Source organism: Phodopus roborovskii, unplaced genomic scaffold (assembly GCF_943737965.1).
Source record: "Phodopus roborovskii unplaced genomic scaffold, PHOROB, whole genome shotgun sequence".
In the NCBI taxonomy this organism is placed as follows: Eukaryota; Metazoa; Chordata; class Mammalia; order Rodentia; family Cricetidae; genus Phodopus; species Phodopus roborovskii.
The window spans coordinates 13938095-13962464 of NW_026126563.1; the positions used below are offsets into that span (position 1 = coordinate 13938095).

The window sequence follows — 24370 nt, forward strand, 5'->3', positions numbered from 1 at the left end:
CTCTTCTACACTTCATGGATTTTGGGGTGGTGCTTTTCAGAATGAAGTAAGGATAAGATTGGCTGTGAGGAAGTCAAATCTCTCCTTGTTCCACATTATTCTGAGATATGTCAACCCTGGAACTGAAGAAGTATCTGGCCGAATCACTGTTTATCCATCCTGGGCGAAGTTGGGTAGGTATAATTTTAAGCCTCTTTACTGTGCTTTGTTGTTGTTTTGCTCTTTAGAGACAGAGTCTCACAACGTAGTCCAGTGCTGGATTGGACAGGCATGAGCTCTAAACTTGGCTTCTCCTCTTTTCAACTGAGGAAGGACCAATATAGCATTCCTTTGGTTTTCAGAAAATCCATCATCCTTAGAAAACATTAAGCCCATGACAAGATCTTATTGGACAGCTCTCTTGCATCCTTCCTTACCATGTGACTGGATGTCTCTCTTGCATCCTTCCTTACCATGTGATTGGATGTCTCTCTTGCATCCTTCCTTACCATGTGATTGGATGTCTCTCTTGCATCCTCCCTTACCGTGTGATTGGATGTCTCTCTTGCATCCTCCCTTACCATGTGATTGGATGTCTCTCTTGCATCCTTCCTTACCATGTGATTGGATGTCTCTCTTGCATCCTTCCTTACCATGTGATTGGATGTCTCTCTTGCATCCTCCCTTACCATGTGATTGGATGTCTCTCTTGCATCCTTCCTTACCATGTGATTGGATGTCTCTCTTGCATCCTTCCTTACCATGTGATTGGATGTCTCTCTTGCATCCTCCCTTACCATGTGATTGGATGTCTCTCTTGCATCCTCCCTTACCATGTGATTGGATGTCTCTCTTGCATCCTTCCTTACCATGTGATTGGATGTCTCTCTTGCATCCTTCCTTACCATGTGATTGGATGCCTCTCTTGCATCCTTCCTTACCATGTGATTGGATGCCTCTCTTGCATCCTCCCTTACCATGTGATTGGATGTCTCTCTTGCATCCTCCCTTACCATGTGATTGGATGTCTCTCTTGCATCCTTCCTTACCATCTGGTTGGTCAGCTCTCTTGCATGCTCTTCCTTACCTGGTGGGGAATGTTCTTCTGTATATATGTTTCTCTTATTGGTTGATGAATAAAACACTTGTTTGGCCAGAGGAGTCACAAAGATAGGCGGGACTAGGAGGTGAGGAGAATTCTGGAAAGGTGGGCAGAAAAACACCACAAGTGACACCATGTAGCTGAGGAAGGAGTAACAGGTCCAGAATCTTCTCTGGTAAGATGAGACCATGTGAAAATACTTAGATTAATAGAAATGGGTTAATAATTAAGACAGAGCTAGACAGTAAGGAGACCTAACCATCTGCCAATAGTTTTATAACTAATATAGCATCTGTATTTTTATTTGGGGCTCAAGGGCAGTGGGACCTGGTAGGACAAGAAACCTCAGCAGCACTTACCATCTGATTGGATGGCTTGCTTGCAGCCTTCCTTACCATCTGATTGGACGGCTCTTTTTTTTTTTTTTTTTTTTTTTTTTTTTGGCATTGATTGGGAGTTGTTAGCCTACTGCCCTTAATTCTTCCATGGTTTCAAGCAAGGAGAAATAGAGGAGGGTTGGAATTTTAAAGTGAAGGTCAGAAAGTAGGAAATCCAGGAGAGGCCCAGAGACCTATAAGCTTCCTTCAGAGGTGAAGACTTCCTAAGCAGTGCCACTTACCACTCACAGTGGTCAGGGGCAGAGCCTGGAAACCTATCTTCCCAGGAACTAGAGCTTCAACCAATCTCAGAAACAGACTCAAGACGTCATTTGTAGTTCCGGAAGGACACAGAGTGATGCCATTGGAAACCTGACTCAGTATCAGAGTGTCAAGTGTCTTTATTTCACACCCATGGCAGAGAAAAGAGGTGGTGCCTTTCCCAGGCTGGCCCAGCCAAGCATGTGTGGCTGGAGGCTAAGGGGCTCCAGCTGCTAGAGATCTCTATAGGGCTGGCTCTCTTTAATTTGAGGAGCCTCAGCAGTGGCCTCACACAGTAAGAGCCTTGTGGACTGAAGAGACAAAGTTGTCCAAGTCCATAGTTGGTCTTTGTCGTCAGGCTGTAGACTCCAAGATCATCCCAGCAAGCCTCTCTGCCCCTGGGTATCATCAGCAGTCTGCCCTTTGTCCACACAACTGGAATACATTTTGGCCAATTTGGCAGGATTGTTCTCCTGCTCTCTGAGACAGTTTTCCTCTAAGTCTGAATCAGGAACCTAGTCACATGTTCCTAAAGTGACCTATGCCTCCTCCCCACTACCACTGTCCACCCTTCAAGTCCCACTTCCCATGCTTCGATCTCGTTCTGCATTCTGACCTCTCACTTCTCATGTCCACAGGGAAGTAGGCCATGCTTTCTGTGTTCACACTGTGTTGCCTGCAAGCAGCCCTGGGCCTGGCACACAATGTGCCTTTGTAAATGGAAATAGTATGAGAGTCATGCAAAGATGTGATGCAAACATCTCCTCTCAAGAAGACCCTCAGACTCAGGCACTAGATGTTTGTTTGTTGTCAGAAGAAATACACAATATAAGCCTGGGAACAAGTATTTCCTAGTTAATGGCAAAGTGAATGTATGCATGATGCATGAATAAAAATAAAAAATTATCATCTCTTACAGACAAAAAAAAAAAAAAAGAAAGCAGCAACAAGCCATATAATCATATAGTATAATAACCCTGAAGAATAGATTCCACTGCTAACATCTTAAACTGCTATCTGTCTTTCTGATAGGTGCTTCTCAAAGCAAAGAGGTGACCTTTCCCCCAAGGAAGGAGCCAGCCTTTGTCACTGTCCCTGGAAATGGCTTTACAGACACATTCTCCATCACACCAGGGACATGGATCGCTTGCATCCAGGTGGAAGGGGTCCTCCTGGTAAGCTAGAGTTCTAATGCCCATGTCTGTGGAATGTCCTGGTCCTGAGATAATCTTGTCCAGTGCAGTGACCCACAGGAAGACTTCGAAATCACATGCATTTCCCTTTTACTGTAACGGAAACTGTGTGACTTTTGCCCTTAGAGGACATGTTAACAGAAACTTACTTAAAATTATGTTTTATATCCTTCCAGTCAACTACTCTTAAACAAAAACAATCTGTATATCTCTCCATGTGTAATGAGCTATAACTCAAAATTATTAGAACAAATGCAAAGCTCCTGTAAATACATGATCCCCCCCACCCCACCTTTCACGTCTTGTTCAGTATTTCCATTAGGAAGCAGAAAGGCACCTAAAAATGTGCATACACCCTCTCAACCATGCAGAGCAATCAGGAGAACCTAGATAAAGGGAAGGGAACAATAGCAACAATAGCAGTGAGATTTGGGGATGTGCAAAGGGAAGGCGGGGGAGGGGGGACTCCAGGAGCAAGGGCTACTCCAGCACTTCCTACTGTCTTATAGTCAAGAGTCCAACAGCTGATCTGGCAAAGGACTCTTCATCCAAGGAAAGCCAGAGGAGCCAGGCTTGTTATAACTTGTGGCAAGGTCATAGATAGTCTTTGGCACACATTTGATGCCTTGTGCTTTGGCAGGAAACAAAGTTGGTCCTTCTGGAGCATTAGGAAGTCTTAAGCAAGTCACATAGCTCTGAGCCTGCCTCCATCACTTCTCCCGAATGGCACACATCCTTGTGTATCTCTTCCAAATGCAAGCAATGCGAAGTTATATAACACCCATTGGCCCTTGTTTTTCTTGCGCCTTCTTGGCAAAGAAAGGGACTTTATGTCTGAAGAAATAAGTCAAAAAGGGTACTTGACAGGTATTAGAAGTGGGAAGAGGAAAATTCCTGCAATGCTTGAAGCTGGAAAGAGTATTAAGACTTACTACCTAGGCATGGGAGATGCCAAATAACATTTCGCCACTGTCCCCATCATGACTCCATTCTCACTGAGCACTTGCTGTTTGTATTTAGTAAGGTCTTTGGGACTGTAGCAGTCATGGACCCAGCTCAGGAAAATGGCTTCTAGAACAATAAAAACCACCCAGCTAATATGGCCACTGTGTTCCCAATCTACCCCCCCCCCCCCGCCATAAACGTTTCTTCCCGAGGAAAGAAAATGCCTTATGGGCCACATATGAATCTCCCATCAGAAGCAAACATCCCGTCTCCTCCCCTCTGCACACATGCCATGGGGCCACAGACCCTGAGATCACTGGACACTGCCAGCCCACCCACGCATGTCTGAGAGCCCGGAACACTGCTCTTTCTTGAATGCTTAGCTGCATTCACTGCAGTTTCATTTGGCGTGGTTGATGAACAGTCGTTCTTTCATTTGCTGGGACAGGAAGCGAGGCTGTTCCAGTCTGAGGCACCAGCATCACCAACCTCACTTTTCCATCATGTCCCGTGAGCAGGGTTGGAGCTGAAGGCCATGTCAGTGATCAGTAGTTGGTGTTCTAGAGTGATGAGGGAACCAGAGTCTCAGCACAGCATCTTTTCCTTTTAGTAAATGATTTATTTATTTTTATTTTATGCACATTGGCTTGCCTGTATGAGCAGATTGGATCCCTTGGAACTGAAGTTACAGATAGTTGTGAGCTGCCATGTGGGTGCCAGGAATTGAACCTGGGTCCTCTATAAGAACAACAGTCCTCTTAACCACTGAGCCATCTCTCCAGCCCCTCAGCAGAACATCTTAGTGATGTGATTCAATGCCTTTGATCATTGGGGGAGGGGATTTATAAACTACCGGAAGATATAGTAGCATTTCCTGTGGATCTTGAAATTGCACTGTGGCACTGAATTCCAGGGTAGGAAGGACTGTGGGGAGTGGCCCTGTGGGTTCTGGGGGGTTCAGGATGAGGAACAAAAGAGTTGATCTGAAGTTGAAGTTCGTCAGGGACTTCCCTGGGGCATTATTCATTTAGCAAACACATTTGGTCATGTTATTACCAAGGCAGGCTTACTCGATGATGAATAACACTCCTCATGGTCTTCATTTGCTAGGATTACCTGGTGCTACTTCCCCGGGACTACTATGAAGCACTCGCTCTGCAAGTACCAGTCACAGAACCATGCGCTCACACAGGACCTTCCCAGGACAAGTTAGTACAGGGTGGGGAGGGGTTGCAGCCTCAATGACACCAGACTCCTCTGAATGAGCCTTAAATACTGAGGATCGTGTTGGTGGGCCTTTCAATGTCAATGGTTACAGGGCAGCCTGACTTGTAGTTTCCTTGTGAATTGTTCATTCTGAACCTTACTCAGTAAGACTCTCCACACACATTGCATGCCACAGCTGGATTAGGAGTGGCTACCATCTTGTGCATTGGAATGCTGCAGTGTATCTAAGTCATCTCAGGGTCATGCATCAGACCAGGGCAACAACGTAAAATGGAGGGCATGTTCTTAGACCTCGTTTCTTCCTTTCCTGCATGGAAAACTTACTGCTCCAAGCCTTTGGTGTCCACTTTGTTGAAAGCATGATGCAAGGATGCCTCGGTGACTGGACCGCTGAGTCCCTGCAGTGTTCTGCTGTACTGTGCATCGTGTTCATGCGGTAACCTTTGTATTTTGTTGTCTTGAAGTTGTTTGCTTTACCAGCATTTACCAGTGACGCGGTTCTCCTGTGCCTTGGCTTGTGAGGCGAGACACTTCCTGATGGATGGGGAGCTGAGACCTGTGGTAATGAGGCAGCCCACTTCCGCACACCCAGCCATGGTGGACCTCAGTGGGAGAGAGGTGGGGCAACCCTTTTCTTCCTGTCAAAGCTCATGCTATCTTTCCATTTGTGAGTGCTGAATGCTTAGCCAAGGTTGCTTCTCAAATCCCAGAGAGCCAGAAGGGGGTTCCGGAGGTACTGATCAGCAGGTGCTCTGACTTGAACGGGGGCTGAACTGTTCTCCACACTGAGCTGTGTTGACATTTTCTTTGAGTACCTGCTAGATGCAGCAGCGGCTATAGATGATCACAGGGTCATTTTGTTTACGTGCCCCACCTGACTCACAGCAAAGTCCTTCTTAAAAAATGGAGGAGACTCTATCTTACAAGACCTCCGGTAGCTCCGTAGTTTACCTTAAAAGGGCACCACAGGTCCTCACTGCCCAACCGCACAGGCTGAGCAATTTGTAACAGCTGAATTTGTGAAGCTTGGAATCTGGAACTGTTCCACCCTAGGCATCTGCCTGGCTGCTGGGAGGACATGTTAGTGCATGCTGGGGCATTGTGTCTCTTCCTGGAGTTCTCAGAGATATGTGGGCAAACCCAAGCATGTACTGGAACAGTTTGCACAGCATCCCAACACTGAGAACACACATGGCAGCACCCCACATGAAGATGCTCAACAGTAGCCCCCTCTCCATTTCATGCTTTGGTTAATATTGTCTGGTTTGTTAATACTGTCTGGCTTGTCCTTAAATTTCCATTTGGCATCAGAGATGGTAGTTCATCCTTCTGGGTCTTGCTAAAGCATCAGATTTGACAACCCCACCAAAATACATACATACATACATACATACATACATACATACCACCAACAACAGACATTGGATTTCCATTTTACCCAAGTTCATCTGATTTTACCGTCAAATGTATTTTAAACAGATAGCAGGGCCATAGGACTCACAGAGGGATAGCAGTGGGGACTTAGGAGAGTGTTCTGGTAAAAGTCACAGCCGGTGAGGACTTGTCACTGGCCTGTGTGTGCTGTGTGGTCAACGGAGACAGACAAGCTTTCATTTGGAGATGACTGGGGGGACAATGTGGGAGTGATTTCTCTACAAGTGCGTGCAAAGCTGGATGTTTCTATGTAACGGTCAAGAGCGGGCAGCTAGTGCACATTTCCCCCGAGGGAAGCCTTTCATTATATAAGAATAGAAAATCAGCATAGACTCTAGGAGGTAGCGTGACTCAGCACTGTCCTGAAGGATAATACATGTACATTTGCTGAAGGCAGAGAGGAGAGCTGTTGAATTAAGTGGGGGTAAAGCTGGGCTGAGCTGGAGCTTTGGGGTTAAGATGTGTTACACAGTGAGGAGGGAGGTTTGCTCAAGCATCAAATATGCACACACACCTAAATAGTTCCCCTTCCAGGGATCTTACAGAAACACCGGCACAAGGGTGTGTGTGTGTGTGTGTGCTTATATATGCGATATAACATTGGATGTTATCTCATCAACAGATGATTTTCATGTGTGTGTGTGTGATATGTGTATACATGTTTTCAGGTATACATACATATGGAAGCTCAAAATCGATGCCAAGAATCATCACAGGTCACTTTTCCTGCCTTATTCAAGGAGACAGGGTCTCTCTGTCAAACATAGGGCTGATCTGTCTGATTGCCCTTGCTGGTCAGCCTGCTCTGGGTTTCTCCTGTCTCTGTCTTCCCAGGCTGGAATTACAGGCAGGTCACCACAACCACCTGACATTTGTGTGGGTTCTGGGGATCCCAACTCTGGTCTCCACGCTTGTGAAACTGGTGCATTTCCCTACCAACTTCTCTCTAGCTTAACATTTTCATTTATATTATATGGTGCCAGGCAGCCATTCGGAAAACAAACTGTGTATGCATATAATGATGCAGGCACATGAAATACTGGGACTGGAATTATGGCTCAGTTGGTAAAGTGCTTGCCTTGAGAGCATGAGGACCTGAGTTCAAACCCCCCAGAACCCATGTGAAAGAAGCTGCATGTAGGGCCACATGCTTGTCAAATCAGTGCCGAGGAGGTAAAGACAGGAAGAATTCTGGGGCTCACAAGGCAGCCTAGCTCACTCAGTACATTCCAGCCAAATAAGAAACCTCTCTCACAAACAAACAAAAACAAGATGGATCGATCACCTTTGTGGAATGATCCCAAGATTGACCTTGTCTCCATTTGTATGTGACGCAGGTGCATCTTTGTACATACCAACAAAAGTGTAAAAATAAATAAAACAACACACTGTGCAACTCTGTTGAACAAAAGGAAACAGATGGCAGCAAAAACAACCCAATTACAATTAGAAACACCAATGTTTCCGTCGGACTTGTTATACATCACATGGAGTTGAAACATTCTCCATGCATTCATTTAACATTCAACCGTGTTGAGAGATGCTATCCCCATTTTATGGAGGCAACAGACATTAAGTCAGAAGGTCTAAGTCACACTAGTGTCAGTTGGATTTTGGACCACGGGCTCCTGCCTCATGTTGGACACAAGGGAAAGGCACAGAGAGTAAACATTTCCAGCTTTGTGGGTCATTACAGGCAGAGAGCATCCCACCTTTCTTAAAAATAAAAGGGGAAGCACATATATCACCCGTAGAAAATGGTTTGAAAGTATAAAAGCCAAGTGTTATTCTTGGGGAAAGAAGTGTGCATGTGCTGCTTTTACATGGTTTTTTATTTGGCTAATTTGATACTTCTCTCTTGAAGGAACATTTAAGGAGTTCCCAAGCAGGTCTCCCCTCTTGTGATATCTGTGGGGCTTCTTTTTTTTACTTCAAGTTGGGAGTATTTGTTGTTTGTTAAGAAACAAGCAGCTGCAGCATCCCTGAGAACTGACACCCTTAGATGCAGAATCTCCAGATTTAGAAAACAGAAATACTTGGTACCCTCTGAAGTTCCAGACAAGAGATCATGCAATGTTTCTCTGAGCAGCTCAGAGTTTTAGCAGGGCATCTGCCCCTGCTCATCCTCTTTGGAGGATCACGTGATTACTATGTAGCCATGACCAGATGCTTGGGCGTCTTCCCTGCTTTTGTCAGTGTGTCTGTAACCATCCGTGCACCCCACGTCTGGATGACCACCTATCTACTCACCTCTCTGACAGGTGGAACTGCATCTGCGCCTGCGGGTCCCACAGATTGGCCACTATGTGATCATGCTGGAGTACGCTACGGAGGTAGACCAGCTTTTTGTGGTGGATGTAAACCTGAAGGGCCCGGGGTCTGCCTTGGCAGGCCAGGCGAACATATACAGCTGCAAGTACAGGTAATGAACCCCAGCCCCGGAATTCTTCCAGCAGCAAAATCTGCCCGGGGCTTTGGTGATCACTGCACCGAACTTGCTTCCTTTTGAGGCAACCTTTGAAAACTACCAGGCAACTAGGTATAGGGTATAACGTCCCCAGCTTGGTTTGGGAGCCTCTCTGTGGGCAGCATTGTGAAATAATATAACAGGTGCCCACATCTCCCTTGAGGACCCACCTTCAGAATCAAGCATAATTAAGGATGACTGCTGAGTGTAAAAGCAGTGGCTTAGGACTCTCAAATTTACCCTAATGAAATTTTTGCGCAAGAGTGCTAACTAATTGACAAGGGCTTACTATAAATGATTTCCTTTGCATAACATTTCAAGAACATTCTTTAATTAAAGAGTCAGCACAAAGGATATTTGCAGGCTACACTAAATGTGTAATTAATGACACCTAAGTTGTTGTTCCTTGATCCACAAGTGGAAAGCTACAGTGGACACACCTGTTCTTGGTCACAGCCTTCAACATTTTATTAACCTGGTTATTATGTTGCTTTACGTCAAACCCAAGATAACTTGAAGTAGCTGACTATCTTCCTAGGTGGGATATGAAAAAACAAGGTATGCAAAGAGTAGCTTTAAACAGCTTAACATAGGCACCAAATGTCTGTTGAATTAATGTATGCTCCCAGTGATCTTAAATATGCACCTCTGAAGACTTTTTTTATGGACTGAAGATTCCCAAAATGAAGAATCATATATGGGTATATGTGTAGTGTTGAGGCTCAAACCCAGTGCTATGTTCATACTAGACAAGTCCTGCCCCACTGAGCCTGTGTCCTCAGCTCTGTGCGTGAGTTTGAAAGGCATGAGATGAGGCTGAAGTAGTTTCTCAGGACAGCCTATCGCTAACTGAATATATGAGTTTCACATACAGTTGGCATCAGTACCACTGTAGTGTGTACTCCCTGATGGGCAAGGCCTCCTGTGCCTATCTGGGTGTATTGGCCACAGGGTTCTTCACTGTCCATCTGAGCCCAGCTTTTAGTTCAGCTTTCAGGCTCTCCCCATCTTTCAGATCACAGGCGTGATCCCTTCTCACAGAATCTGAAAGGAGGGGGCCAGGGGATGGAGGAATATTCATAGTTAATCTGGCGACTCTCTAGATGATTCCAGAAGGACTCCAAGAACATCTGTGCCCAATTGGAGGAGTTTTTATTTTGGGAAAACAGGGTCTTGTTAAGCAATCCAGGGTGGCCTTGAGTCCATGATCCTCCTGCCTCAGTGTCCTGGGTGCTGGGTTTATAGTCATGTGCCACCATACCTGGCCTGACAGGCAGGTTTACTAAAGAAAGAAAGGAGCCTTGCAGGATTCCATGGGGGTTTTCTGATTAGTGCTGAGGGAGGCTCTGTCACATTCTCGGTCCCTCGGCACGTGACGTACCTAAGTACGCATAGCAAATCCATCGCTAGAACAGCACAGCATCACATTAGATTAGAGATTGCCTGCGTCATACTTAAACACTCCCAGAAAAGTCACTCTGCACAGTTTTACTGGGCCAAAGTATTTCCTTTTTCTGTTTCAGGGCTCACAGTGGTCAGGCAGGAGCAAGCTAACTACAAGGGTGGGAGTGTTGTTTTAAATGACAGGCCTGCTCAGCTTTGCAGTCTCCTGCTGAGGTCTGAACTTTCCCTGCACGTGTCAGGTGATTTCTAACCACTCTGTTAGAAAGACGCCATCTCAGCCGAACAGTGGCTGGAACATCGCTTTTCAGAGTAGCGAAGTAATAAATCACGGCGACCCATGATGCATAAACCAATGGCCATCTGTTTCTTAGTGAGACTTTTTAAAGGATGACGGTAAAACTAAAGGCAAGTGAACCCATGTACTTAGCTCCCAGGATGCTTCAGCTGCACTTACAAATGCAGACTGTTAAGTTTCTACATACGCACATTAACTCCTGCTTGATTCTTCACATATTTTATCTCCTTTTAGTCGTTACCTAAACATCCTTGACTAAATTATTTCAGGTGTTTATTAGCGGTGGCCATATTGTCTTACCCATCACTAGCCCCTTATTCTATGTATTCAAAGGGAAATGGCCTCAAATATGTTTCCTAATGTGCTTCCCATCAGAGTCGGATGGGTTCCATGTTGCAAAATGATGACTTTTAAAAACTGCTCTCAGATTTGTTTCTCACCTGATGGAGTGGAAAGGGTGGGTACCAGAGGTAGAAGTAGAAAGGGACTAAGGAAGAGAAGTGACAGCCTTGAAGGCCATCTGGCTTGCCCTTCCCCCAAGTTAGGAACGCCAGCCATGCTTACCAATGGGCGTGGGAAGGCCATTGGTGGGTAACTTGAATTATGAATGGTTCAAAGAATATTGGTAAATTTACAAGATATCTGCCTGGACACCTTCTCCTAATGACTAACCTTGCCTTCTGTCACTCCATGTGGAGAGGGAGAGCAGGGGCCGCCGTCCTGAGAGGTACAGCAGGGTCCTATAGCCAAGGAGATGGTGGTCAGAATCTAGTTCTCTCTATGCTGCTACAGCAGAATGGCATGGACCGGGTACTTTATAAACAAAAGAAGTTTGTTTCTCACTGTTCTGGGAGCTGGGAGTCAGCATCTGCTGGAGGCTTTTGCTGAGTCATTCCACGGTGGAAGCTGGAAAGCCAAGAGTGCACAGGGGCGTGGCAGTCTGCTTTTATAACAGAATCATTCATTGACAGCTTACCACCCACTCCCACAGGAACAGAAATCCACCCACAGAGCAGAGTGTCCACTCACTACCCACCTTTCACAGATCATAGTGGCAATTACATTTCAAAATGAATATTGGATGATCACTCAGGCCATAGTAGACCCCTCTTGGACTTGTCATGCAGGGAAATAGCCTCTGGTTCACCCAGTTACAAACAGGAAAAGCATAAGAGCCCTCGGGGTCCGGCTAAGACAAATGCTTTCTTTTGCAGCATTCTGTGCAGGAGTGTGGTGATTGACAGCCTGAGTCGTACGGCTGAGTACGAGCTATTAGCGGATGCAGACATTCAGATCAAGGCGTACATGGCCAAATTCCTTCTGGTATGCTTTCATCTAGCCCATGGACTTAGATGCCTTCCTCTGTTATCTGTATTCCCCAAAAGCTTATTAAAATTTGGGCTGCAATTGCATTGTATCTGTAAATTCAACCTGTGGCAGTTACCTGCTCTCCGCTTAGCCTTCCTGTCACATCATAAAGTTCAGGCATCAAATTTGAAGCCTGTATAAAAAAAAAAGTCACATTTCATTGATCTTTGCTTATTATTATTATAAACGAAATACCTTTTATCATTATATTTTCTACTTTATTATTATGTCTGGGTACAGAAACGATATTGGTTATCATTTAATTTCTGTCCCATTTTATTATCCTATGTAGTTTCTTGGAACATTCCTTCCACTATTTAAATTTTATAACTGCTTATTGATAATATTTCCATAGGTATTATATAATCAATTAGATATACACCTTTAAGATTTGAATGCAAACTGTACAGATTAATGACATTCATGCCCACCCATGTGATGGGCAGAACTGTGGTTAACAGTGGGATCTCCCTAGGAAAGGGATTGTAAAATTTACAGGAACTGTCACAGGGAATTTAAGATTACCCAAGTGTGAGACAGCTTCCTGTTACAGCTGGCAGCAAGCATGCATCACACCTGCGGAATGCCAGGGGGATGTGCTTTAAATATTTGTGCCCAGACTAGCAGGAATAAGGGAAAACTTAGATTTAAGAATAGTTTGGATTCATACTTTTAAAATTATTATTATGAATCAATGGTTTTCTGTCTCTGAATCAAACCTCTTCATCTTTGGAAATTGCCCTGGGACTGACTCAGCCTTTTAAGTGTGGATTTGTCCTTTGAAATATAGCCCAATGTCACTGAGGGGCAAGGTGACTAGCATGGATGTTCCATTGAAGGCAGGCGCATTGTCCATCTGGGTCCTAGAGACACCCGAGTCCTGGTGATGCTCCATGCATCAGAGTTTATGTCACTGCCAAAATACTTTGCCATCGAGATGGTAATGCAGCTTGCCTTCAAATCTAACAAAAGAAACTTTAATGGCTGAGTTTCTTATGCGACCCCAAACTAGCTGTAGACAAATCCCTCAAAGTCCAAGTATGCTGATGTCTGAGGTAACTTTTCCAGATTCAGCCATGTCTTTGAACAGCAGGCTCTTTGGCCATCCGCTCTGTCTTCCTCCTGGAACATTTCAGGCACCAGCATCGATCCTAAGTCAGAGAGAAAAAGAGGCACCGAAGGCCCCTGGACAGAGCTGACCCTGAACTTTCCCGTGATTTTGTTCTCGATTTGTGAAATTATTCCAACAACAATGTAGTCAGCGGTCCTGTGTAATAAGAAAAAGGATTTGTTCCTATGGGGGTGCTACATGCTTGCCATCCTGCAATTTTACTACTGGATGAGTTCTTTACTTAATGGCTGCTTTTAAAGAGTGTGGCGAGGCCTTGGCTTTGCCAGTGAATACTGTGTGTTTTTACTTACTTGCTCGGCAGCATCACGTTTGTATTATACCCACTGAAGAATTCTCAACTGAATACTTGAGGCCTCAAGTCCACTGTATTGCCAGTTATGAGCCACTTGCTAACCCAAGGTAATGTGTTTCCATCCTTCCTTCCTTGCCAATACTCTGAGCAATAGTGTCATGTATGTAAGTATGACACCTTATGCAGGTTGGTGGCCCCTTCTCTGAAATGCTTGGGACCCTGATTATTTTGAATGTGGGAGCATTTGCAAATACATAATGAGATATCATGGGGATAAGACCCCAGTCTAAACAAGAAATGAACTGTATGTCACATGTAAGGTTTTCATATCGCCTGTAGCTAAATTCATATAGTACATCTGGTGTGCCTCTGTTTGAATTACGATCTGTCACGTGGGGTCACCAGTGGAATTTTCCAGTTGGGGCATCATGGTGGTGCTCAGGAAGTCTCGGATTTTAGAACTCTGAGGTTTAGGGTTTGGGGTGCTCAGCGTCTGACTAACTGCAGCATAAGACAAGACACTGATGTTTAGTGTGGGATGTTAAGAAGAGCGAAGAGCTCAGCAGTTAAGAGAGCTTGCTATGCAGTCTCGACGACTGGAGTTTGGACCACAGCATCCCTGTAACAAGCTGGGCTGGGCATCCTGCACACACCTCAAGCCCAGCTCCAGGGTAGGTGTGGATAGGATCACTAGGGCTTGCTGGCTTCCTGGCTAGCCAAGAGCACACACGCCTCAAAGTCAAGGACAGAGCCCGCCTCAAGTACCGAATAGGTAGAGAAGGATACCCTGTGCCGTCTTCTTGTTTCTGCTCACACATACAAGCGTCCACACCATCACATACATGGGCACATGTATTCATACACAGATACATACACACACAAACTTTTCTCCGTTTAATTTAAGAAAAAGAAGAGCTGTTGCAGCTAAGTAATTCTCCCCAGCTGTCGGTTTCCCAAAGGATACGTCATGGTACAGACACAGCAGCCTCTGGGGAATACTTCAGCCAACCAGTTCTACTCTGAGCCCTCACTTTGTTCCAATCCTTTAATCTCCGTGTCTAGGCTCATCTTTTAAAAAAAAAAAAAAAAAACCCACAGAAATAATGATCCATCTCAGAGCTGTGATATCAGAACTAGCTAATTAGTGCTCATTGTGGTTTTTAGGGGGTGTTGTTTTGCCTTAGACCCAGGAATAATGAAAAGGTTCAGCCATGGAAGCTTGTGTGCATACATAGGAGTCTAGAAGCCTCCGGCACAGTGCCATTTTAGCGATGAAACAAACACACATTTGTCTCTCCCCTCTCAGAGCGGCACTGCTTCAGAGAGATCTCATTTGGTTAACTGACTCCCGTTTGGGAAAAGGAAGGGTCAATAAATTCCTACTTTGCTTGTCTTACTTTAAAATGAAGCTCTTTCTGTGTTAACTACCCAGTTGAGCAAGTGCCTGGGATAAGGTTGGCCAACAGGTGGCGCTAACACTGTCGCCAGAAGGTCTCTAGATCCCCATCCTTGATGGGCTTCCTCTGATTGACCCTGGCATGCAGTCCACACCGGTTTCTTTGCCAATGACTGTTACATGGTGGGTTTTGTTTGTTATAATACAACCATATTTTAAAATGTTCTATTTTTTAGTGTCACCTGTATTTCCCTGGCCCATGAAACTCCTCCAACAGCCTTAATTTTGGATGCTGGGAGTGGGGGCCCTTTCTCTGTCCTGCCTCAGCAGCCTCCCCCTCCTGCAGATGCCCCGAAAGGAGTTACCCTGAAGGCACCACAGGTAGGAACACCCTCCACATGTTTCTGGACCAGTGGTTCTCAATAAATGCCAATTATCATCTAGGCTAGGAGGTGAACTCTAGTAAGGTCATGAAATGTTTTTTACCATAATCCATTAAAAAAATAAATCACAGGAAAAAACCACAACATTTTGAATTATCTGATGCTACCGTGTAAACCCAACAAGGTCTTCTTGGCTCACCTAGGAATGCATACTCTTTGAGAGAAAATTGTGCAAGTTCTCTGAAGGAAAAGGGTCCAGTAATGAACCAAAAGAGCTGCTCTGTGGGGGGGGGGGGAAGGGAAATTATTCCAAACCCCAGGCTGTCTCTCTGGAGAGTGAAGTGGGAAGCTGGAAGGGGTGGGGGCAGGGTTTTCCAGGGTTTTAAGTGAATGGGGTGCATGGCAGGAGGGGGAGTCTGAGCTGGGATGGGGACTTTGAGGTGGATAGCGGGTTCTTGTGAGTAGTAATTGAAGGAGCCTAAAGGCCAGCATGAGTTGATGGAAGAGCCAGGTTCCTTGTGCCACAGAGAAGGAGAATGGATCCTTTCAGCAGCTAGGGGCTATTTTCTCAAGTCCCTGAGGGAAGCTGGCTTTTATCTAAATGCCAGATTTAAGTAGAAGGAAATTTTGGGGCCTGGCATTCTCATAGGAGATCTTGTAGCTAAGGAGAACAAAGCTGAAACAAAGCCTTGGTCTTGCTATTACATTAGAAAGTTGATTATCTACCTTGAAGCCTCACGTGAAAGATGGATAGAGGCCTGCGAGACAGCCCCATGGTTTAAAAAAAAAGGGCACTTGCTGGCCAGCCTCGGCCATTGGTAGAAGGAGAGAACAGATCCCTGGAAGTTGTCCTCTGGCCACTGTACACATGCCATGGTCAGGGCACAAAGAAGCGTGACAAAAATTGTTCTGAACGACAGACTTCCCCAGCTGTTGCAGCGGTGGTGTTGCTGTTTTTTTTTTTTTTTTTTTTTTTTTTTTTTGAGTTCTGTTGTGCATGGTAGTAGGTGGGGAGCAGGAGAGGGCGTAGCCCAGAATGAGGCTCCCTTCTCCAGACTGGAGCTTGTGTGGTTTGAACTTTCCACCCACACGGAGGGTGTGGCCTCCTGGGTTTGCTCAGCCGCTTGTCCAGGTGTGAGGCAAGCTGTATAAAGTGGTAACTGCTATAAATAGTTACACGTTCCCAGAAGGGAAGGAGCTGAGGTGAAGTTCCCTGCAGAGGAGTTTTATTAGGATGGTTACAGCATCATAGCTTGAGGTGGAAGGCAAGCCTTCAGATTGGAGGATGGACAGCCATCACGGAGAACATGAAGGGAATGGGTCAGGGCCTTCAGTTAACAAAATGCTGGGGGAGTTACACCACACCTCAGGCAGCATGGTAGCGTCACGAAGGAAGAGGTCTTCAGTGCTAAAGGGCGAAGGGGAAGTGTCTGGCCCTTACGGTTTTGGGGTGTGGGCTAAGTTCTGCACCGTGTGACCTAGCCTGCTGGTAGACTTCAGAAAGGCCCTGAGGAAAGTCTTACTCAAGGCAGCAGGATTAGACTGCAGCTGAACGGAGAAGGGACTCACCGATCGAAGACCTCCAAGGCCTGAGCTGCCTGTTAACTTTCTGTGGCTACACAGGGTGCAAGAGGCATGGCTTGATTTGGGGAAGGGAGGGTAGGCAGATTTGTCACGGGACCCAAAGCTTCCTCACACATGGAAGCCTACTCGTTCTTACATGTGTACCGAGCCCCACGGCAGCATGCTTGTCTAGCCTTTTGGCAAACACGCAGAGCATTTCTGTTGGGCGTGTACCCAGGCATGTGACTGCCATGTCATGTGTTTGGCGTTGATAAATACCACCAGTTTTCCAACATGATTAACCAAGCCTGCTCCCCCAATATAAACCAAATGTAGGGTCGTGCCTCAGTTTCTCCATTCTGTAGGTGAGAGGCATTTGGTTTGTATCTAAATTTTTTAATTTTTTAATTTTTTAAATTCAAGTCCCAGCTCCCTCTCCCTCCTCTCCTCCCCCTCCTCCCATCTACTCCTCAGAGAGGGTAAGGTCTCCCCTAGGAGTCTACTAAGTCTGTCCCATCATCTCGTTCAGGCAGGACCAAGACACCTCCCCACACCTCACACCCCTCTACCCCACACCCCTGTGTCTACGCTGAGCAAGGCGTCTCTCCATACAGAATGGGCTCCACTAAGTCAGCTTGTGCATTAGAGTGACATTTGGACCCACCGCCAGTGGCCTCATATATTGTCCCAGCCACACCATGGTTAGCTATGGATTTCTGCATCTGCTTCCATCTGTTTCTGGAAGAGGGTTCTAGCTTCTCTAGGGTTATGGATTGTAGACTGGGTATCTTTTGCTTTATGTCTGGTATCCACTTATGAGTGAGTACATACTATATTTGTCTTTCTGGTTTTGAGTTACCTCACTCAGGATGGTTTTTTTCTAGTCCTGTCTATTTGCCTGCCAATTTGAGCATGTCCATTGTTTCTTACTGATGAGTAGTATTCCACTGTGTAGATGTACTACATTTTCCTTATCCATTCTTTGGCAAAGGGGCATCTAAGTTGTTTCCAAGTTCTGGCTATTACAAATAATGTTGCTATGAACATAGTTGAGCAAATGTCCTTGTGGTGTGAATGTGCCTCCTTTGGGTATATGCCCAACAGTGGTATTGCAGGGTCTTGAGGTAGGTTGATTCCTAATTTTCTGAGAAATTGACATACTGATTTCCATAGCAGCTGTAGAAGTTTGCACTCCCACCAGCAATAGAGGAATGTTCTGCATTCTCTACATCTTCTCCAGCATAATGCATCTAATTTTTGTTGTGTGTAATTGCAAGTTAAAGCTTCTCTAAGCACCATGTGAGGGATTTTTTAGGAAAACAGCAGTTGTGTTTTAAATACCTGGCTTGTTTTAGTTTTTAACCTGATTTTATAGTTGCTGTAACAGGATACCTGGGGCTGGGTAATTTATAAAGAAGAGGTTTTCCTAGGTCATGGTTCTAGAGGCTGGAAAGTACAAGATCAGGTAGCTGTATCTGGCAAGGATCTTGTGGCATATCAAACATGTCTGAAGGTGCCACATGGCCGGAGCTTGTGCTCCAGTAGCAACTGATCACTTGTTCAAGAGAAGAGGGACAAAGGCAGCTGATGCTTCCTAAAACTCACTCTCGAGGTAACTGACCCCACCCTATGAGGGAGGAATTAACTTGTGCAGGTATTTTTAATTGATTCACAAAGGCTCTGGCCCTGTAATGTAGCTGCTTATCTCAAACCATGTGTTATGAATATGGTGAGAAGGGACCTTTGGTGGCGAGAGACAGAGACTTGCAGACATAACATACGTGAAAATTTTGTTGGAGAAAGGAAAGAAAAGACAGAAGAAAGAAACAGAGAGAGAGAGAAAGACAGAGACAGAGAGACAGGGAAACAGTGACCTGACTCCTCAAAAAACAAAGAAACAAACGACAGAAAGAGAAGAAGTAGGAGGAGTTCACCTCTAACAGGGATCTTGGCACTTATGTACAGAGCCAGGGTACAGCTTGCCACACAGAGGTGACACATTTTGCCAGGACCCCAAGGGGCAGGCAGGGCCAGGTTTTGCCTGGATTGCGATGCCCTGACCCTCAACATTGCATTGAGAAATTAAGTCTCACCAGGAGTTTTTGTGGAAACCAACTATAGCCACATCCCATGTCTGAATCCTTCAAAATTCTTTGGTTTGAGAGTCCCACATCTGTTTTCATCTTAGACTCAAGTCACCCTGAGAGGACTTATACCACGCCTGGGCCGTCATGTCTTTGTCATCCACTTTTATCAAGCAGAGCACCCAACATTTCCCACAGAGGTGTTCGTGGATGGAGGGGGACAGTGGTCAGGTGAGTAGCTTCGAGCAGGCTCCGCAACACGTGCCTGATGTCGCCAGCAGGCCCTGCAACACGTGCCTGATGTTAGCCGCAGCCTCTGCAACATGAGTCTGATGCCATGAGCAGGCGCCACAACACGTGCCTGATGTGACAGCATCTCTCCCCTCCAGGTTCCTTCCATGCCTCCTTTTGCCCCCATTTGCTTGGCTGCCGGGACCAAGTGATCTTCGATGGCCAGGTGGAGTTTGACATCTCACAAGCAGCGGTAGCGGTGACGGTGAAGGTTCCAGAAGGAAGGTCCTTGACACTGGTGTGTTCTGCTTAGCCTTCAGTGTGCTCCTTGGTCAGCCATTATGTGTTAGGCTCCTGCCAATACTTTCTCCATGGAATTAAGCCTGTTTAGTGGAAAGGTTGATAACTTTAGAAGCGCTTGTGTTTTACAGACCCATAAAGATGAAACCGTGTGGCAGGCAGGAGGCAGGAACGATACAGTAGAGGCCTCGCCTGCCCCACCCTGTGCTTACTCCTTGCACCTGCTGGCGGCTCTCTAAAGCCCTGACCCCCTTTGCTACATTCTGTCACTGTCTCCTGTCCCCTGTTAGTGGTCTTCCTTACCCTGGTCTCCATATGTTGCTGTGGCCCCAGGCTCCCCTCTGAGACCCCTGTGTTACCCCTGTGTCATTTCCCTGTGATCATCATCCATGCCTCCTCCTGAGTCTGTTCCCTGCTCTGTAGGAACAGCACCCACTGGTGTCTCCGAATTCACTCTTGATCTTGCCGGAACTCCAGGCCTGGTATCTGACTGGCCTGACCTGCTTTCCAGGTCTCTCCCGCTTCTCCTGTTATGGAATCAGTTTCACTCTGAGCCAGGCCCTTGCTCTGTTCACCTGCTTCTGCCTGGTCCACTCGCTCACTCCGGACTTGATGGTCTTTCCCGCCCACTTCATCCATGCCGCCTCTGTCCCATGCTCCCTCTGCCATTCTCTCACCATGATCATCGTTCAGAAGCTCACAGATGTGCCATTTTTTGACAATGCTTTCTCGTGCCCTTTTCTAGAATCTCCTACCTACATCTGTACCTGACAAAATCCTGTTGGCCAGTGAGTCTGGCTTAGCGTTAATTCATCTTTTCCTTAAGGATGTCGAGAAAACCAGGAAGAGTTTGCTGGTTTCTGCTCTGTGGCCCCCTAGTCTGTGCCTGTGCCTTCCTCCCCCTCTCTCCCCCTCCCTCCCCCCCTCTCCCTCTCTCCCCCTCTCCTTTTCCACTCCCCTCCCCTCTTCCCCTCTCCCTTGCTCTCTCTTCCTCTCCATCTCTCTCCCCCTCCCTCTCTCCCTCTCCCCCTCTCTCCCTCCCTCTCCTTTTCTCCCCCTCTCTCCCCCTCTCTCCCTCCCTCTCCTTTTCCCCCCCTCTCTTTCCCTTTCTTTCCCTCTCCCTCCCCTTCCCCTGCTGAGGATACTATCACTACAGATCCCAGTATTCATTTTACATCCCCTGTGCTTAGAACCCTGCCTGGCACATGACGCTCAGCAGATGTCTACAGGACACAGGAGAACATGGCTTCTCTGTCAGCTATAAGCTGGCAAAGAGTTATTAAAGACATCGAACGTTCCCTCAGGGGTTGTGAGTACTATAGCTGGACACTATAGCGCGGGTGTAGGAGAACTAACTGGCTCACGCTACAGTTATTCAGTATAATGTATGTATTACTTACTTTTCTATTACTGTGATAAAAACTATGGCCAGGACCACATACAGAAGGAAGGGTGTATCTGGGCTCGTGGTTCCGGAGGATAAGCACCCATCATGGATGGATGCATAGTGACAAGCATGGTGGCTGGGGCAGAATGCTGAGGGCTCACATCTCGAACCACAAGCAGGAAACAGGAAGCAGGAGTGTGGGTGTGTGCGTGCAAACTGGGCTCTCAAAGCCTGCCTCCAGTGATCTCCATCTCCCACAAGGCCGCACCTCCTAGACCTCCCCATAGTGCTACCAGCCAAGGGTCACGTGTACTCCATAAACCTCAGGAGACGTGAGCTGTGTAGGACATTATCGTTTAATCCAGAGGTACTCCATAAACCTCAGCATAGCAGGTTTCCTGTTGGTTCTGCAGCTTCAGTTCATGTACCTTTAAATATAAAGCAATGACCCCTGGTGCAAGTCTACAAGGTACCTGGAATGAACCACCGCTCAGCACTGATATTCCTTGCTGCTTGGAGCAGGTGCATCAAGAGCTATGCCCACTGCTATGCCCACTGTTTCCTAGCAACTACATTGAGCCTTTATCCCGCCTGGGCTTTGCTGCTGCAATTCCTTCCTAAATCCCATCTTGCTGGCATCCAGATAAGCAGGAAAGAATGCGGGGTCCCTCTCTCCCTCCTTCGCTGGCCTTAGTCATGGGTTGATGGCTTTCTTTTAGGTCCGGGTTCTAGTGGTGCCCACAGAGAATTATGACTACCAAATACTTCACAGAACGTCAGTGGACAAGTCCTCCGAGTTTGTGAGCAATTGTGGAGGAGACAGTTTTTATATTGAGTGAGTGTCATTTTGTGGGAGGGCTCTGGCAGGCATGGAGCATGCTCACATTCCCAGACAGAGGGAGATCTGGAGAGAGACTGGCCCGGACACGGCCCCCTCTTCTCATCACCAGGACAGTAGTGAGGCTGGGGGTCTCAGGAAGGTGATAGCATTCCTCTGTGCCCACCACTCTATGACACCTCGCCATGCACCTTCTCAGTAAGGTGACCACACTCAGCCTTGAACTCAGCAGAGGCCTACCCTCAGCTGGAGATTAGGGACCAGTTAGGAGAACCCTTTGCCCTTTGCTAATCCCCTATTTGCTGCTGTACATCCTAAAAGATACCACACACGGTGTCTTCCACTGACAAGGACATAGCCCAGGTCCCCACTGTTATGGGGACTGTCCAGAGATGCGTCCTCTGTGCCTTGTCTTCTCTCATCCCTGAGTGCTGAGAGCATGCCAGACCCAATACATGCTCTGCTGTGGAACCCAGTGCCCCTGAGAAGTTTCTAGAAGGAGCCAGGAGCTCTAGAGGCAGTCTCCCCTCTTGCACAGTGGAGTCAAAGCTAAAGCCTCAGAGCCAAACCACCGTGGATTTAAATGACATCTCGTCCTCAGGAATGTCACCCTACAACTAAGGTCCCTTACCTGTGAAATGACCCAACCTGCTGGATGGCTGTGAGGCTGAGATGTAGTTGACATTTAGCACATCGTCTAGTCTCTGTTATCTTTCCATGAGCTGTACTACATACCGTAGAGTTCATCCTGCAGCTGCAGCACCACCATGTTCCCATTGGCCGTTCCTGTGATGCCCTCTCCTGGGGCAGATGTTGGGGACAGGGTGGCTGTCACTGGCTAAATCCACAGTGGGGTAAATTCCCCAAACTCCAGTGCTCAGTGCCCACCCCCCTGCCCAAAAGATGCCGCCAGGGTGGAAGCAGTAGGAAAGGGAAGTTGAGGATAGACACGTATCCCAGACTACCCCAGGCTGTCACCTTGACTTATCTGTTCTCAGTCCGCAGGCAGCCTCTGCATTCTGTAAGAATTCTGCAAGGTCCCTGGTCGCCTTTTACCATAACGGTGCCCTGCCTTGTGAGTGCCACCCTGCTGGAGCTGCCAGCCGTCACTGCAGTCCCGAGGGTGGGCAGTGCCCTTGCCGGCCCAACGTCATCGGGAGGCAGTGCACCCGCTGTGCAGCGGGCTTCTACGGATTCCCACACTGCAAGCGTGAGTAGCACTGCCCGGCTTCTGAGGCCTTCTCTGGTCCCCAGAGGATGGTGCTCATGCATGGCAGGACTTCTCAGGTACCATCGTGGACATACACCTTGGGGCTTATGATGAAGTCCTGATTCTACACACATAGTCTGGGCCTAAAACTGGACATCCAGGCTTTCTCATGCCACATGTCTACAAGCTGTAGGCTGAACGGCGAGGCTCTAGGCTGTCAATATAAAAGTGAGTGTACACTTATCATGTGGAAGGCTTGGGCCCCTTCCTCTCAAAAGTCCTTTGGGGTTGTGTGGCCCAAAGAAAGCTCAGTTTACACAGGACATTCAAGGTCTCATGGGTATATTACTAAATGAGAAACCCTGTATTTTTACTTAAGAACTACCCTGTGGCCTGATGCCTTGGCTCAGCCCATGCCTTAAGTGGTTCTGAGAACACAAGGGGACCAGTCTGTCTGAAGAACAATGTCACTACTGCATATGTAGTGTGCCGACCATGGGTCCTGGAGCCACAGGGCTTTGGGAGCTACTTCAGAATATCTTCAACAGTCACTATTTGCTGCCTTCTAGAGCCTTCTGTTGAACAGGAGCCCCGAGTTAGAATGAGATGCCGGTAGCCTGATAGGTTCATGGAGTGTGTAACCCGTTAGCCCAGCTGCTCCTCACTCGGGGGCTTCACACTGTTATCTCCTGGAAGTCCTTGGTATGGTTACCTCAGATGACCGTGGACAAAAACACCAGTACAGAAGGGGAAGGAAAACATGCATGGCAAACCCAACGGTTTGTATAGTTCAACTCTCATACGGTGTCTCTTTATCCCCTGGCAGCGTGTAATTGTGGCAGACGCCTTTGTGAAGAGGTGACAGGGAAGTGTCTCTGCCCGCCCCGCACAGTCCGGCCCCAGTGTGAGGTCTGTGAGGTGAATTCCTTCAACTTCCACCCCACGGCTGGCTGTGAAGCCTGCAATTGCTCCAGGAAGGGCACCATCGAGGTGGCCATCTCTGAGTGTGACAGGGACAGCGGACAGTGCAGGTGAGCTGTGGTACATGAGACAATCAGGTGCCATTGGTGCATATGTTGGTCACTGTCCTTCACTCCTCACCTGCACGCTGATGGCCTTGGGATGGAGCTTCCCAGCAAGAATGTATTTTGATGGGTGACTTGGTTGGTCCATCCATATTTAGGTCGGCCATGCAGAGGCCCAGGTGGGGAGTACCAGTTACCTCAAAGCCACTTACCCCAATATGTTGTCATGACAGGACTGTGCTATATGCGTGTGTGCCGTGATACCACTGTCTTGGTAGTTTGAGTGTCCCCTTGGCGTAATGTAGAGTCATCTGGAAAAGGGTTCGACCTGGTCTAGACAGTCCCTCGAGACCGCCTTCCCAGGTGACTCTAGACTGTGTCAAGCTGGTGTAATCAGCCACCACAGGCCTTCAAAGCAGGGTTTATGGGTTGCGGGGAACCAGGCAGGGTTGGCCATCTTCAGGAACCACCGTGGTC

General features: G+C 47.1%; 1 protein-coding gene across 1 annotated transcript in view; it reads left to right on the forward strand.

Annotated features, from left to right (window-relative positions):
• The window catches only part of Lama3 (laminin subunit alpha 3), a 197625-nt gene that overhangs the window by 80549 nt on the left and 92706 nt on the right, over nucleotides 1-24370 (forward strand). Inside the window, exons 22-34 of the mRNA XM_051202047.1 lie at nucleotides 41-173; nucleotides 2752-2894; nucleotides 4968-5065; nucleotides 5549-5702; nucleotides 8780-8940; nucleotides 11899-12007; nucleotides 13486-13583; nucleotides 15109-15253; nucleotides 19007-19133; nucleotides 19292-19431; nucleotides 21540-21655; nucleotides 22657-22868; nucleotides 23695-23899. Of these exons, the coding sequence (XP_051058004.1) occupies nucleotides 41-173; nucleotides 2752-2894; nucleotides 4968-5065; nucleotides 5549-5702; nucleotides 8780-8940; nucleotides 11899-12007; nucleotides 13486-13583; nucleotides 15109-15253; nucleotides 19007-19133; nucleotides 19292-19431; nucleotides 21540-21655; nucleotides 22657-22868; nucleotides 23695-23899 (1841 nt within the window). The remainder of the gene's footprint in view (nucleotides 1-40; nucleotides 174-2751; nucleotides 2895-4967; nucleotides 5066-5548; nucleotides 5703-8779; nucleotides 8941-11898; nucleotides 12008-13485; nucleotides 13584-15108; nucleotides 15254-19006; nucleotides 19134-19291; nucleotides 19432-21539; nucleotides 21656-22656; nucleotides 22869-23694; nucleotides 23900-24370) is intronic.